The 14,782-nt window shown below is 45.8% G+C and overlaps 1 protein-coding gene across 1 annotated transcript in view; it reads left to right on the forward strand.

Annotated features, from left to right (window-relative positions):
- The window catches only part of Rin2 (Ras and Rab interactor 2), a 102,648-nt gene that overhangs the window by 53,065 nt on the left and 34,801 nt on the right, over positions 1–14,782 (forward strand). Inside the window, exons 4-6 of the mRNA XM_021192786.2 lie at positions 6,064–6,256; positions 10,340–10,451; positions 12,785–12,857. Coding sequence (XP_021048445.1) covers positions 6,064–6,256; positions 10,340–10,451; positions 12,785–12,857 — 378 coding nt within the window. The remainder of the gene's footprint in view (positions 1–6,063; positions 6,257–10,339; positions 10,452–12,784; positions 12,858–14,782) is intronic.

Consider the following 14,782-nt stretch of genomic DNA (forward strand, 5'->3'; position numbering starts at 1 on the left):
AAGAAGAAGAAGAAAAGAAGAAGAAGAAGAAGAAGAAGAAGAAGAAGAAGAAGAAGAAGAAGAAGAAGAAGAAGAAGAAGAAGAAGAAGAAGAAGAAAGGGGTTGTGTGTGATGATGGCACGCCTTTGATCCCAGCACTGGGGAGGCAGAGGCGGATCTCTGAGAATTTGAGGCCAACCTGCTCTGTACAGGAAATTGTAGGACAGACGGGAATATATAGAAAGACATTGTCTCAGAAAAAAAAAAATGAGACGGAGGAAGAGGAGAGAGAAAACTATAGCTGGTTAACATGGGCTACTTTAGGTAACCTTTTTTACTTGATTAAAGCAGGGAGAATGTGGTTAAGTCAACAGAAGCCTTCTTATTTGGGAAACTAGCTGTTACCTCTCTGTTTGTTCTTTCTGAGGGTTGTTTGTTTCTAGTATTCTCTGAAGGAAAGATAATAACTTGATTGACTTTGAGTAGCAGTGACTTCATCTTGATTTCAGGCTACTTGTTTAGGCCTGGGGCAGGAATTTAGTCTCTAACAATGGAGTCCTATAATTTTTATTTGACAGTCCCTATACTCCAAGGCTGAAGACTGGACCATCCAGAACACTGTACATCTTCTGAGACCCAATAGCCAGGTGGATATGGACTGTTCTTGATTGACAGTAAGAATCTGGCTTTTGCCTTGTTGTTGTTGTTGTTGTTGTTGTTGTTGTTGTTATTAACACCTAAACTAGGATTCTTACATTTGGAAAATTATGGACTGAATTTATTGTGCTAATATTTTTCTGACTAAAACAACCTCACATCAATTTTAATTCACTGAATTTGTTAATAATTTAATATGTCTATTTTGGACAGAGCCAGGAATCAAACCCAAGACCATGCCCATCCTAGGCTACACACCCTAACCTCAAATTTGCATATGTTTTTATTTTACCGGCTCACATTTCATTGGTAAAAAAAAAACCAAAACAAAACTAAACTATAAAGTCAACATAAACACTTCAGATGTGTTTGGATGGAGCATGGGAGAAGGAATAGTGTGCTGGAGTGTTCAAGAAGGCATCTGGATATACTGCGGTGTCTAGAACTGGTGCTGCACTGTGGACTCTTCTGACTTCCGGGTTCTGATCAGAAAGTGAAAGACTGTCCCTCCTTGAGTCTGCTGCGCAGCCTCGGTTTCTTGGAGACGAGCCTCATCCTGCTGATTCTAATGAAACTATGTCCAGCGTCGTCCTGGCTGTCTTGCTGAGAGTTCTCCTTCTCGCTGACCCCTCCACCTCCTCCAGCTAACAATGCCCAGTTCTCAGAAATGAAGAAAGTGAAAAGGCCCGTAGTCCCACACTCCGAAGAGCCTCAAGTCAGGTGTGACCTAGGGGCAGCAGGTGCTCGAGAGCTCTGTTGGAATACTCAGCTAACTCAGAGCCGTGATGCTGGGCTGTTGTTTCCATGGCAACAGATGTAGGCTATGAGTTTTCCAGTGGGTATTTATTCTTCTCCCTTTGTCCCCTCCCCTGTCCTGCTTCCCACTCTCTTGCTGACCCCCCTCCCCTCAAGTAATCCCTTTTGTTTTCATATCACATGTGTGTATTGTTAAATGTAGATGCTTCACATGAGAGAAAATATACAATATCTTGTCTTCTGTTACTCTTTTCCGTCCCTCCTCCATTTAAACCCCCTCTGTCCTACTGGACTCCTCCTCTTTTCCTAATGGTCTTCTTTTATGCACTGGACTTATCATACATTCATAATCCTTGCTTGCTTGCTCTCAGACAGGTGAGCCTTAAGGCAGAGTCACCACCTGGTGTTGGAGGTACCATTTACAAATAAAACAGATATGCTCAGAAAGGGAGCTGGTCCAGGTCTCACATGTCTGGACCAGCTAGGAGAGGGACTTCAGGCTTCCACCCTTGGGCCAAAACACTGTGACCATGTCATTAAGTGCCTGGATTGTATCATGGAATGCCTTACTAACTTTCTGAGCCATGCAGTCTCTGTCAGCATTCATTTACATAGAGACACCTGTCTGTCTTAGAAGTCACTGGTTTTTATTACTCTCAGCCAGGTCTGTATTGGGTGGAGTTCTGCTGAAGCAGAGGGATTCTTGTGCAGACTGTTTCTGGAGGGAAGCGCTTGGGAGCAAGGGGATAGACAGAAAGGGAAACAAGGCCAACAAAACCAAAAGACAAACAAACAAATAAACAAGCCAAAAACTCTAAATCTCACTCCAGAGACATCCCATTGTGAGACAAGAAGGTTATGCTTGCTGGGCAGTGGTGGCACACGCCTTTAATCTCAGCACTTGGGAGACAGAAGCAGGCGAATTTCTGAGTTCGAGGCCAATCTTCTCTATAGAGTGAGTTCCAGGACAGCAAGGGCTACACAGAGAAGTCCTGCCTTGAAAACAAAAAAAAAAAGTCACTCCCTCTCCAGCCACACCTGTATGTCTGGAGCAATAGTTGCTTCCCAGGGAGAGGGCACAGCAGTCTCAACCTGTGGGTCACCACCCCCTTGGGGATTACATAGCAGATATCCTGCACATCAGATATTACCTTATAATTCATAACAGTAGCAAAACTACATTTTTGAAATAGGAATGAAATAATTTTATGGTTGGGGATCACCACATGAGGAACTGTATTAAAAGCTCGTAGCTTTAGGAAGGTTGAGAACCGCTGGGTTAGATACAGCTTCGAAGGCATTTCCAGGAGAACGAGGAGGCTCTACCCTGTTGGTAGCCAGTGTCCCTAACAACCAGGGTGTGGGCTCCTGTCCTGGAGAGAGAACTCTGGAGGGGTTGAGAGTGTGCACCTGACAGTCTGCATTTCACCCATCAGCTCTTTTCTGAAGATTATCCCTGATAAAAGCTACTTTGTCCTGTAATAATACACTATAAACCTCACGTGGCTGGCTGGATCAAGTCAATACCAAAGACTAATTGCCAGGTCTAATTTATGGTTCCTTCTTTATGAGGCTCCATGAATCTTACTCACCATCTTCCTGTCTGGGCCCTGGCTGCTTAGGCTGAGGTCAATCATCAGAGCAAAGAGCATTAAAAAAACAAAACAGAAAAACCTCAAACTGGGGAGGAAGATTCATGGGATGTGAGTGAGGAGAAACAAAACACCTTCTTGCTTGACACATGTGAGAGGAACGTCATTGTGTTAGATGCTGTCAGATTTGGACTTGATACAATATGGTAAATTAGTGTTGGTGGGAAATGTTGGGCTAGGTTTTTTGAGTTATTTTGGTTTGGCTAGGTTTGGTTTGGTTTGGTTTGGTTTGGCTTGGTTGTTTGGTTTGGTTTGGCTTGGTTTGGTTTGGTTTGGTTTAGTTTGGTTTGGTTTGAAGTGCTGAGGAACCTACTGAGGGCCTTGAACATACTAGGCAAGTCCTATATTGCCATATCTCCCTGACTCTGAAATAATGATCTTGAACTTCAAGCATCTCTTTAGTGGCGTGTTAGCGTCCCCTCCTCCAGCCCCCTAACAAAACCAAACAGCTAACTGATCAGAACCCAAAGTGCACATTTCCTACTTAGTTCTCCAGCCAAGTGACACATACATCGGAGTCCTCAGATGTATACGATTCATGTTTCCCAGAACCTGGGAAAACTGCAGGGGCTCTGGTCCACCAGGACCTACAGAATCAGAATTGTGGGGGTCAAAACCAGGAGTCGTGGCTTCACCAGTCCCCAGAGGATCCCCACACTCAAAAAATTGGCAAGGTGTAAAGCCTTTAAATGTAGCTGCACTTGGGATCCCCTGCATTCTCATACCCACATCCTGCCTCAAAGTGTCATTGACTTGACCTGAGGAGCACTATTGACTCTTAAGTTTCTCTGATGATCCCTGTAAATGGCCAAGGTACAGAAGCAGTGGTAGTCAGGTAACTCACCTGTGCAAAAGGGATCTTAGCATCAGCTTTCCTTGGAAGAGTTTGTTCTTTTACCTCTATGAACAGTCACTTTAGAACACCCAGAGGGACTTCAGTGGTTTTTGCATAAAGGATACCTGGCTTGATCTCCTGGGTTCAACTGATCTTTCTACCTCAGCCTCTTGTGTAAATGGTGCATTAGCTATGCATCTAGAAGAAAACTGAAATATGGGGCTGTTTAGATCGGTATAAAACCAAGACACTGGGGCCAGAGGTGGGATGGTCCCTGGTCTTCCCAGGGCTCTGGTTCTGTCTTCATGATGCCAGCACAGCTTGGCTTTTTCTGAGGACTGGCATCACCCACATGTTTCCTTTCTGCAACCCTCCACTCTTCCATCCTTCCCAGTTTTGAAGCTTTATCTGAGTGTGTGTTAGATGACTGAATATATCCCACACTGAGCATGCGTCTTTGGCCACAAGGATTAAGTCTAATGTCCCTGCTGCCTGTTCCAGGACTGTGCTGGGGACTTGTTCCCTCTGAGTCAGGAAAGGTATCAGTGCTAGGAGAGAGAGAGAGTCCCCAGAGCTAAGCCACCTTGGACGAGAATTTCAGGACTCTTCTCGCAGCACGGACATGCTCTTGATTAAGATCTGGCCTCTGATCCTTTTCTTGTGCTGTGTTCTGTTTTGTTTTTGAAACAGGATCTCACCTGTAGCCTTGGCTGACCTGGACCTCACTATGAAAATCAAGCTGGCCTCCAACTCAAAGCCATCCAAACTTCTGGGGTTAAAGGCCTGTGCTCCACACTTGACTGCCTTGGATTTCTTGGTCCTTCTACCTCCATTTCTAAGTGCTAGACTTACACCAGTCATCCGCATGTGTTCCTAGACCAGCACCCTCTTTAAAGCCAGCATCATAGTACATAGTGTAGTGCTTCCAGAAGGTAGTGATTGATTGCACACTGGCAGAGCCCAGCAGCTCCATACATCCTCAGGCCGCGGTTTGCTCATCCCTCACCTACAGTTAAGTGTTAGCAGTGAAGGAGGCTTATTTGTCGATATGATTCACAGACCATAAAACCTCTCCATTTGGAGGATGTGAGTCATTCCGGAGTTTTTAGTGGATTCATGACATTTTGTAGTCCTTGTCATTACCACGTACCACATTCCCTACAACTCCCAAAGACACCTGGTACCTGTTTGTGGTTGATTCTCATCTCTCTCTCCTTTAATCTGAGCCAATCACTAACCTACTTTCTCTCCCTAAGACTTTTCCCATTCTGAACTTGTGCAATAGAGTCAGATGATACTGTGACCTTAGCTCAGTGCCCCGTTGCCCCACCACCACAACAGGTGACAGACTTACACACCTGGCTCTTGTCACTTAGCATGCTGTTCTCCAGTGCATCATATGGTAGCTTTCCACTTTGTAGCTGAGTTTAGCCTCTTATCAGTAGTCACATTTTGGGTTGCATCTCTGTTTTTTTTTTTTTTATGTTTTTTTTAGTTGTTTATTTTTGGGGTTTGGGTTGCTTGTTTGTTGTGTTGAGACAAGATCTCACTATGTTCCCCCATCTGACCTTGAATTCACAGAGATCTGCCTTAGCTCTGCTTCCTGACAGCTGAGATTAAAGGCATGTGCCACCTCACCACACCCAACTATAAAAAGCTTTTAGGGCACATATTTGTTGGCTTTTATGAATAATGTCATATGATTTTATGAACATCGCATACAACACCATTGAATTATGATATTTTTATTATCCATAATGTTGGGGATAAAGAATATTTGGGTTTGTAAGAAGAAATGAAAACCAGTAATTTAGATACAGAACAAAGATCCTTACGTGTGTTTTGCTTGTAATACAGCGCAACAGAACTTGTGTTTGTGACAAGTGCTTTTAAGCATTGAGACTTCAGGCATCAGTAAGCCTGAAATTTAGTAGTTTGAAGTTCTGTCCTCCAAGTAGCAAATACTTTAGCCCAAAGACAATCAAACCCAAGCCAAACAGTTTATGGTACTTAGGACCTTTTGAAAATACGGGTAGAGTAAAATAAGAAACGAATCTGTCCTCCATACCTTTAGACTGAAGGGCGGTGACCCCAGTGTATACATATGCTGTGACAGATCTGACCAGTAAGTTCCAGGGGCTAGCTAGCATCAGTCATTGAGCCCTGTTCTTTTCTTTATTCTAGCATGGTGAGACACAAGGATGGTGGCTATTCTGAAGACAAGGATGGGAAGACGTGTCCCCGAGACTCTGGCTATGACAGCCTCTCTAACAGGCTCAGCATTCTGGACCGGCTCCTGCATACCCATCCCATATGGTTGCAGCTCAGTCTGAGTGAGGAGGAGGCGGCAGAGATCCTGCAGGCCCAGCCTCCAGGGGTAAGAGCCAAAACTCAGAAGCTGAGGCAGGTATGCTGCTGCCTGACAGAGAAACATTTGGGAAAATTGCCAGAAAATTCTTTCCAGTGCCTGGGTCATATGGCTTCCAGTGTAGACATCAAATACAATGCAGGAAAATTCTGGTCCATAAGGCAGTTTCTAGGAGTAGATACCTTTCCAGGCTTGTCTTCCTGTCTTCATCTTCTCAATTATAGGACTGTATGGCTCAGCAGGGTACCAGGGCATCAAAGGAAGGAGGAGGCCCTGGCCAGAGGCCCAGGCCTGACCTTCTGAGTCTGGGTCTGGATGCCTGATTGCCCCCGATGCTCTTCTTTCATTCTTTCATTCTGATTCATTCATATCTGGGAATACAACCTTAGAAAGGTCTGGGACCAGAGACTCGTCTTCTTGGGCTTCCCGTATTTTCCTTGAGTTTTCAGTAGCTTTCCATGTCAATCAAAATCTGATTGTGTTTCCGCAGCTACTACCTATCTGAGACCATTGCTTCCCCTTAGTCAGGCTACTCACTGTAGCTAGACATGGCAGCTCATATGTCTCCTGACACTTGGAAGACTGAGGCAGAAGGATCTAGGTTCAAGACCAGCCTGGGCAATGTAGCAATGTAGAAAAGCTCAAATACATATATCACAAATATATATATACATATATACACATACATACATATATGGCACTGGGGACTAGCTCAGTACATAAGGCATTGGTCATATAAAGTATGAGAACTAGAGTATGGACCCACTAGCCAATCTGTGAGCTCTGGATTCAATTGAACAATCTCAGTAAATATAGCATAGAGTAATTGACAAAGATACCTGATATCAACGTTGGGTCTAAATAAATAAATAAATACCACTTCACAGCAAAACATTATTCAGTGACTGTTCACTATGATAAGGTCTCACCTCCATTGTAGCTATTTAAGTTCTAACACACTACAGTGAATGAAATTAGCAACTCAGTTATGGACTTTCCCTAACCACATTTTCAGTACTCGGGGCTCACAGGAAGCTGCCATAAGGAATGGTTCAGGATAGAGGTTCTCTGTCACTGCAGAACATCACTTTGTGCAATGTCCACTTCCAAACAGAAGACAAATACAATGTCTTAGTCGGGGTTTCTATTCCTGGACAAAACATCATGACCAAGAAGCAAGTTGGGGAGGAAAGGGTTTATTCAGCTTACACTTGCACATTGCTGTTGATCACCTCAGGATGTCAGGACTGGAACTCAAGCAGGTCAGGAAGCAGGAGCTGATGCAGAGGCCATGGAGGGATGTTCTTTACTGGCTTGCTCAGCCTGCTCTCTTATAGAACCCAAGAGTACCAGCCCAGAGATGGTCCCCCACACACACAAGGGGCCTTTCCCCCTTGATCACTAATTGAGAAAATGCCTTACAGCTGGATCTCATGGAGGCACTTCCCCAACTGAAGCTCCTTTCTCTGTGATAACCCCAGCCTGTGTCAAGTTGACACACAAACCCAGCCAGTACATACAATAAATCACAGACAAAATAGGGCTTAAAGCATATGATAGATACAAATAGATACAAAGTAACTAAGCCATACATGGATAGTGTGGGGAAAATTCTATTAACAGCTAGCTGAGGAATGTCATAGCAACAGGATACAAAACTCAGCTTTAGAGTCCTGCAGCTGCCAGGGCCTACCTCTGTCACTCTCTGTCCTTACAAGTGAGTCTGCCTGTCTTTGCTTCTTCCTTCCTTCCTGAATACAGAAACAGACAGGACTAAGACTTTCATGACGTCAAGACCACTGGGCCTGTCAGTGCAGAGGTGGGCCTGCCATGTCCTGCTGTGTAGGTGGAGTTCTCCCAGCACCAGGAAGGGCTATGAAGGGCAATATTTAATCATCCTTAGAGAGAATTCCTTAAATAGCATACTGGGCTGTTGCCCCCAGACTTGGTCTATATGGTCAGAAACTTCTTCCTGGGAGCCTCTACTTTCTACCAGTTGAATTATGTGCTTGCGCATTTCTGCCAAAAGGTCTGAAGCAGGACATTACCAGGTAGTAGTTCTCCGCCCTGCTCTGCTCTCCTCCTGGGGCGGGGCATGGCCATTCCTGCTGAGGCTTGTATGAGGAGCAAGCTAGCAGAATAGTCTCTCTATCCACCTACCTGAGCTCTTGACAGAGCCTTCCTGACAAGATGGGGCAGGCTGAAGACAAGCGCCATGTGGACCAGAAGTGATAATGGAGGCTGAAGGAAAAGCAGGTGGCTAGAGGCCTGGTCCTGGTGGCGTGAATGTACAATTGTACTGAGGATGAGAGGCCTTTAATTGAGCAAGAGGTCTGTGGACAGCTTTGTAAGGAGCCCGAGTGTGGAGATAGTTGGTTTTTCTGGTCATACAGTGTCTGTCATACCTACGCAGCACAGGCTTTTGCCAAGCAGAAGCAGCTACAGATAATATGTGAGGGGAGTAAGCAGCTCCGCTTCAATATAGAGTTACTCCCAGAAACGGGACCAGGGTGGATGCGCTCTGCAAGCCTGACTTTGTCAGCCCCTGTGACGTAAAGCTTGGAGAGTGTACTCCTGATCCCCTGGTCCCTAACTGGTCTCCAGGGAAGTCCCAAATTTTTATTGTATTTTATTTTATTTTATTTTATTTTTTGATACAGGGTTTCTCTGTGTGGCCTTGGCTGTCCTGTAAAATGGAGCTGTGCTTCATCTCTGCCAACAGCTGCCTCTCAGAGCTTGGACTCCTTACCCCAAACACATTGACCCAGGATGTTATTTGCAGGGCATCTGCCTCAGTTTTGATTTGTCCCAGAGCCCGAGTGATCAGATATGTGGACCAGATGAGTTCCGTGGATGCTCCATTGTTACTAGGTGGGGGGAAAAACTCAAAAGGTTTTCTGGTCACACCTTTCCCCAATAAGCATAGGTAGTGATTTAAACATAAAAAGAAAGGCAAAGATCACTGGGGTAGTGGTGGCTCAGGCGGTCAGCTGTGAAATACTGTAGCAAGAGAGAAAAGCTGAGAGTGTAAGGATCGAATGCAGAGGAAAGAGATAATCAGTGTGGGATCTTTAAGGAAAGGGACCAGGACTTAGCCAAGGCACCCCGCATTTCACTTGGTGTGCAGGCAGGTGAATGATGCTTCCCAGAGCTAAGAGGACTCGACCTACACAGTAGAGCATGGCCGGCCCGCCTCTGCACTGGCAGGCCCAGTGGCCTTGACGTCGGCACTGGAAATTGTTTTGGTCTAAAACAATGTGGTGAAGACAGCGTTGGGACCAGAGGGACCAGCCTCAGTGTTGGCTGGGGTGAACGTCAGAGAACGGATACCTACCTCCCAAACGAAGCAGCCATTATTTTCCTTCTCAGGGTTTTTGCCATTGTCTGACTTGATGTACTATCTCTTCAAAGGAAACTAGAAATTCATATTCTAAAGCAAAAACTAAAAATATGAAATAACTGCTTTTTCACTCTTAGCAAATTCGAGTTCCTCTCTCAAATTGGCCATGAGCTCACAAATTTGCCAGTGAACTCACAGTTTACCATCTTACAGTTTGACCCTGTGATCGTTGTTTAAGAATTTGTTTCACCCACCAAGACAGCTATTTGAGACAGAAGCTAAGCACTATACCTACCACAGTGCAAGAGTCACCAGAGTGCCAGAGCAAACAAGGGGTGGGTAAGGTTGGGGTGGGCCGGAGTGAAAGCAGGGTTCCTCTAAGCCCCTGGCAATAAGTGATTTTCATTTCATTGATGTTTTGCCTGCATCTGTGTTTGTGTGAAGGTATCTACTCCTCTGAAACTGGAGTTACAGGCAGTTGTGAGCTGCCATGAGGGCACTGGGAACCCGGGCCTCATGAACCTGGGCCTTCTGGAAGAGCAGCCAGTGTTCTTGACCACTGAGCCACCTCTCCAGCTCCTAAGCCCCTTTTGAAAGTGAAGTGTCCACAATAAGCTCTGAACTTTCTCTGTAGAGTGTCCTGCACCGAGCTATATATGGGAAATGTTTTATTCATGGGGCATCATACATAAGAAAAACTATGCACCCGGGTTTTGATCTCCTTAACGTGCGTTTTGTTTTCCTTCTCCTAGATCTTTTTGGTTCGTAAATCCTCCAAAATGCAGAAGAAAGTCCTCTCCCTTCGCCTGCCCTGTGAATTTGGAGCACCTCTCAAAGAGTTTACTATAAAGGAAAGCACCTACAGTAAGTGCCAGATAGTGAGGGCAGGGCTGATGGGAGGGAGCCTGGACTTGGATGCAGACAGATATGTCTAGTCCTGGCATTCAGCTTTGGCTTTCCCATCCCCACAGTGAGGCGATGCTAACCTCTGAGCAAGTCATAGGCCAGTTAAACAACCCATGCAGATTGTGTGCACCCTAAGGCTTGGCACATGGTAGGGGCTGAGTGTAGACTTTCTTGCCCTGTCCCCTGTTGGGTACAGTGTAGATTGGGTGCCCAGGTTTACTGATGACTAAACCACAGGGCACCTGCAGCAACAGAGCCCTCTTACAAGGTCTAAAGCCAAAACATGTATCTACACATCTTCATGACTAAATGAACCTCGAGCACACAAGCTCCCCCCAGGTAGTCATGTTCAGTCTCCTGTGAAAGGCAGTTAGTCAAGATGAATCCAGCCCCATGGGCAGATGACTAGCTGAAGATTGGCCGAGAGTTGGTGCTTTGCACTGTTTGGTTTTCTTTCTGTTGTCTACTTTCTGGTCACTGAAAATGTGGAGTTTCGAGAGGCCAAGTTTTAAATAAAAGAGGGAACACACAGTTCTGAGGTACTGCCAGTCTCCAAGAAAGGGTCAGGAAATAGATCTGCACAACAGAGTGGGGAGATCTGAAAATTCTAGGTTAGCAAGCTGAAGGGTGAAGGCCAGGAGAATTGGGGAGCCCGGAGGATGGAGTGTGTCTTGGTCCCTGCATTTGAAGGTGCTGAGGCTAATTGACCAGCAGGCATGAGATTCCCATACCCTTGTGTCCAGTCTCCTTAAGCCAATAGCCTGACAGAGGATCCATGGACGTGACATTTCTGGCACAGGAAACCCCTGTCTGCATACATGATCTGCTTCTGGTTGAACCGGGAACTCACACAATCAGGGTGACTGGGAAACAGGACCCCCGGGGAAGGCTGAATCTGGGGAACGATTAAATACAGATTGAGTGTCAGAGCTAATCCGACCGCATGATTTAGACCCACAGCCATTTTAAAGACAGTGAGTGTACAGTAAGTTAATAAATAATAAATTTGCGTTAAATTGATCCCGTTATTCTGAATTGGCTTTTGAAAGGTTACTGGCCCAACCAGCAACAAATTCTCCTGGCTTTTAAATCCCTTACAATTTCCCAAGTGTCCCATGACAAAGAATCCACTTCCTTTCTTCTGAAGCACACTGCACTCACTGTCAGGGAGCCTCGGGCCCCACCCCCACCCCTGTTTATTGAGTTTCCTGAAGCCAGAAGTTTTGTTTTTTGTTTTTTTGGTTTTTTTTTTTTTCCTCCATCAGATTCTAAGACTTCAGTCATCCCCTCTAGTCCTCCCCAAGGGACTTACATGTGACTGAAAGGGCTAGTTTGTACAAAGCCTTATCCTATCCATCATGGCTTACTGCAGGCCCAAGTCCCAAGATTATGCTATCTACCCAGCAGGCCTGTATCCTATACAAACTGGGATGGGAGAAGGGCTTACTACAGTAACGGATATTTTAGCATTATTTCTGGAGGATGTAAAGAATACCTCCAGGAATATATTCACATATAGTTCTTTCACGTAAGATATTTCATTAAATACACATTCTACTCTACTGTCATCCTTCTGGCTGGCAGGAAACTGTTCCTGTCTATTTCACAGGTGAGATGGAGGTGGTTGGCCAAGGTGTGAGGATTAGAAAACAAGCCACCCCTGCCTCTACCGTCCGGGAGCCATCCATGAGGCAACAGTGTCTTGTCAGAAGGCATCTTTTATTTGGGAGCTTGTGTGACTGGGCCAGGCGAGGGAACCGGACTTTCGGATCTTTATATAGAATATATCTCAGAACTGATTTCTAGAGCCCTTAAACGGACCTCCTGGTTCACGTCCCTCTGCCTTGTGCCTCCATGAGAGGGCTCCTGACTTGTCAGAGGGCGCGTATGGCACTGAAGGTCCATGAAGAAAGGTTGGAGTAGGGGGAACCTTTAACCCACCACAGCTGAGTGTTGATGGCTTCTCAGTACAGCCAGGTGAGCCCTTGCCCCTGCCCAACTCTGTGCTCTGAACTTCAAAACAAACAGAAAGGTTGTTGTGCAAGGGAGTGTTTACCATGCACGGAGCGTGTGCTGAGAGTGAGTCAGGGAGACCGCCCTCGGCCTCCTGGCTGTTTAAAGCTGGGTCTGGCTGTCAGACAACCCCCTCACAGCTGGTTTGGATAAGCTGCACAGTAGTCTGAGAGGGTGGAGACAGGCCTACATATGCTGTGTTAGATGCCCTTCCTTCCCAGACACACTCAGGAAGATCCAGCCACCTTCTGGAATCTCTCTCTTTTTTCTTTTTCTAGCCTTTTCCCTGGAAGGCTCAGGAATCAGCTTTGCAGATTTATTCCGGCTCATTGCTTTCTACTGCATCAGCAGGTAAGGATACTGAGGACTTGAAGGACCCGCTTGATGTGTGATACGATCTAGATATTTGTCTGGAGAAGGCTGGTCACCTATGAGATGTCAGGGAAGGATTTGCTGCTTAAGGTGTTCACCCCACCCCAGTATTAATCTTAAGATGGAAACAGCTGCCTGGCCCTCCAGATGCAAATTCTCATTAATATGGTTATTTCTTCAAGCTGGCCCCATGGCTCCTGATGGCTAACCCATTTACCAGGAAACATGCCCACACAATACATAAACACATACTCACATACTGATATACCTACCTGTATAAACATGCATCCATAAGAACACAGCAGGGGCAAGGGGCAAGGTGAGAGAGAGAGAGAGAGAGGGAGAGAGAGAGAGAGAGAGAGAACGAACCAGTACATAAACCTGTAACTTGTCAAGGTCTCCAATAGTGTTTTTGAAAACTCCAGGGGACAGAGCCCATTCTCAAATATGGGCTCTGTAAACCAACCCATAAATTCTGCACAGGCCACAGGCTTCTTCAGGCCACCTGGGTGCTCACACCCTCTCCAGGGCTGAAAGGATGCTAGTTGTAGGTTTCCATTATTATTCTTTTCTTTACACACATAACAGCTTTTCAAAGTCAGTGTTCTTGTGCAGAGGTTGTAGCTGACTGGTAAAGCGTTTCCTTACAAAGCCTGAGACACTGTGTTTGATCCTTAGCAATGCCAAAGAACAAAACATAAAAACAGCCAATTGAAGCCAGTGTTCTCCCAGTGATTAAGCAAAGAAACTCTTGCTGCCTACAGAAGTGCCTTGCCTGCTTCCCTCCCTCCCTCCCTCCCTCCTTCCTTCTTCCTTCCTTCCTTCCTTCCTTTCAAGTTTTTATTTTATTTTATGCATATGAGTATTTGCCTGACTGCATGTCTGTGCACCACATTCACACCTGGTCCCCACAGAGGTCAGAAGAGGGTGTCAGATCCCCTGGAACTGGAGTTACAGATGGTCATGAGCCACCATACGGGTGCTAGGAATAGAGCCCAGGTCCTCTGTGAAAGCAGTAAGTGTGCCCTTAATGGTCGAGCCAGTTGTTCAGACTGGTCCTTGCCTGTTTTAACCCAGGCAGAGCCCGGCCTGGCTTCCCTAGCCTTTCTGTTTGCTCACTGCAGTAACTACAGGGAACTACCTTTTCAGAGCTCACGACTCATGGCTGTCTCACTGAGACTGGAGAGTCATTTTGGTTTGGCCTGGTCTATTTTAACTTAAGGATTAGGTTGTATGGCATCCATCATCCTGTTGATTTTCTCTGCCCAGCCTAACAACTAAGCTCTCGGGCTAGCTGAAGCTGCCCAGTGAATGGCCTGAGGAAGAGGAGGCATCTCCCAAGGAGACCCTAGCCTTGCTCACTAGCAGGAAGGAAATGAGGGCTGCTCCCAGGATGGGCAGTACCTGCTGGGGGAGCTCTCCCAAAGGGATGCTCCAGGGTAGTAGGGTCACAGTTCCCGGGAGCTGTGTGCTTTACTCCTAAACATCTGAGGGACAACTGCTCATAACACGGCTTTTTCAATTAAGAGAATGGAGACATTGCCTAGCTGAACACTACATCACGTCTCTTTCTTCGGCATTTTAAAACTCAGCTAAATATATTCATATTTAATGCACGCATACAATTACGCAAATGCAGAGCGACGTGTGTTGCAGGTACAGTGCTGGCTATCACACAAACTGGAGCTGCTTTATGCAGATATGAAGCTCTGGGGGCAAAGTTTAGAACAGAGTATGATTTTCTTTTAATGTAATTATATCCTGACCATTCAGGATTGTATTAAAATTGTGCAAAAGACAAACAAATAAAACCCTTAAACAGTTGTGAGGTGTATTATCTCAAGCAGTGAAGTTCTCCAGCTTTCTTAAGTGCTACATAACTAAAACCAATAGCACCCCTATGC

Source organism: Mus pahari, chromosome 3 (genome assembly GCF_900095145.1).
Source record: "Mus pahari chromosome 3, PAHARI_EIJ_v1.1, whole genome shotgun sequence".
Taxonomy (NCBI): Eukaryota; Metazoa; Chordata; class Mammalia; order Rodentia; family Muridae; genus Mus; species Mus pahari.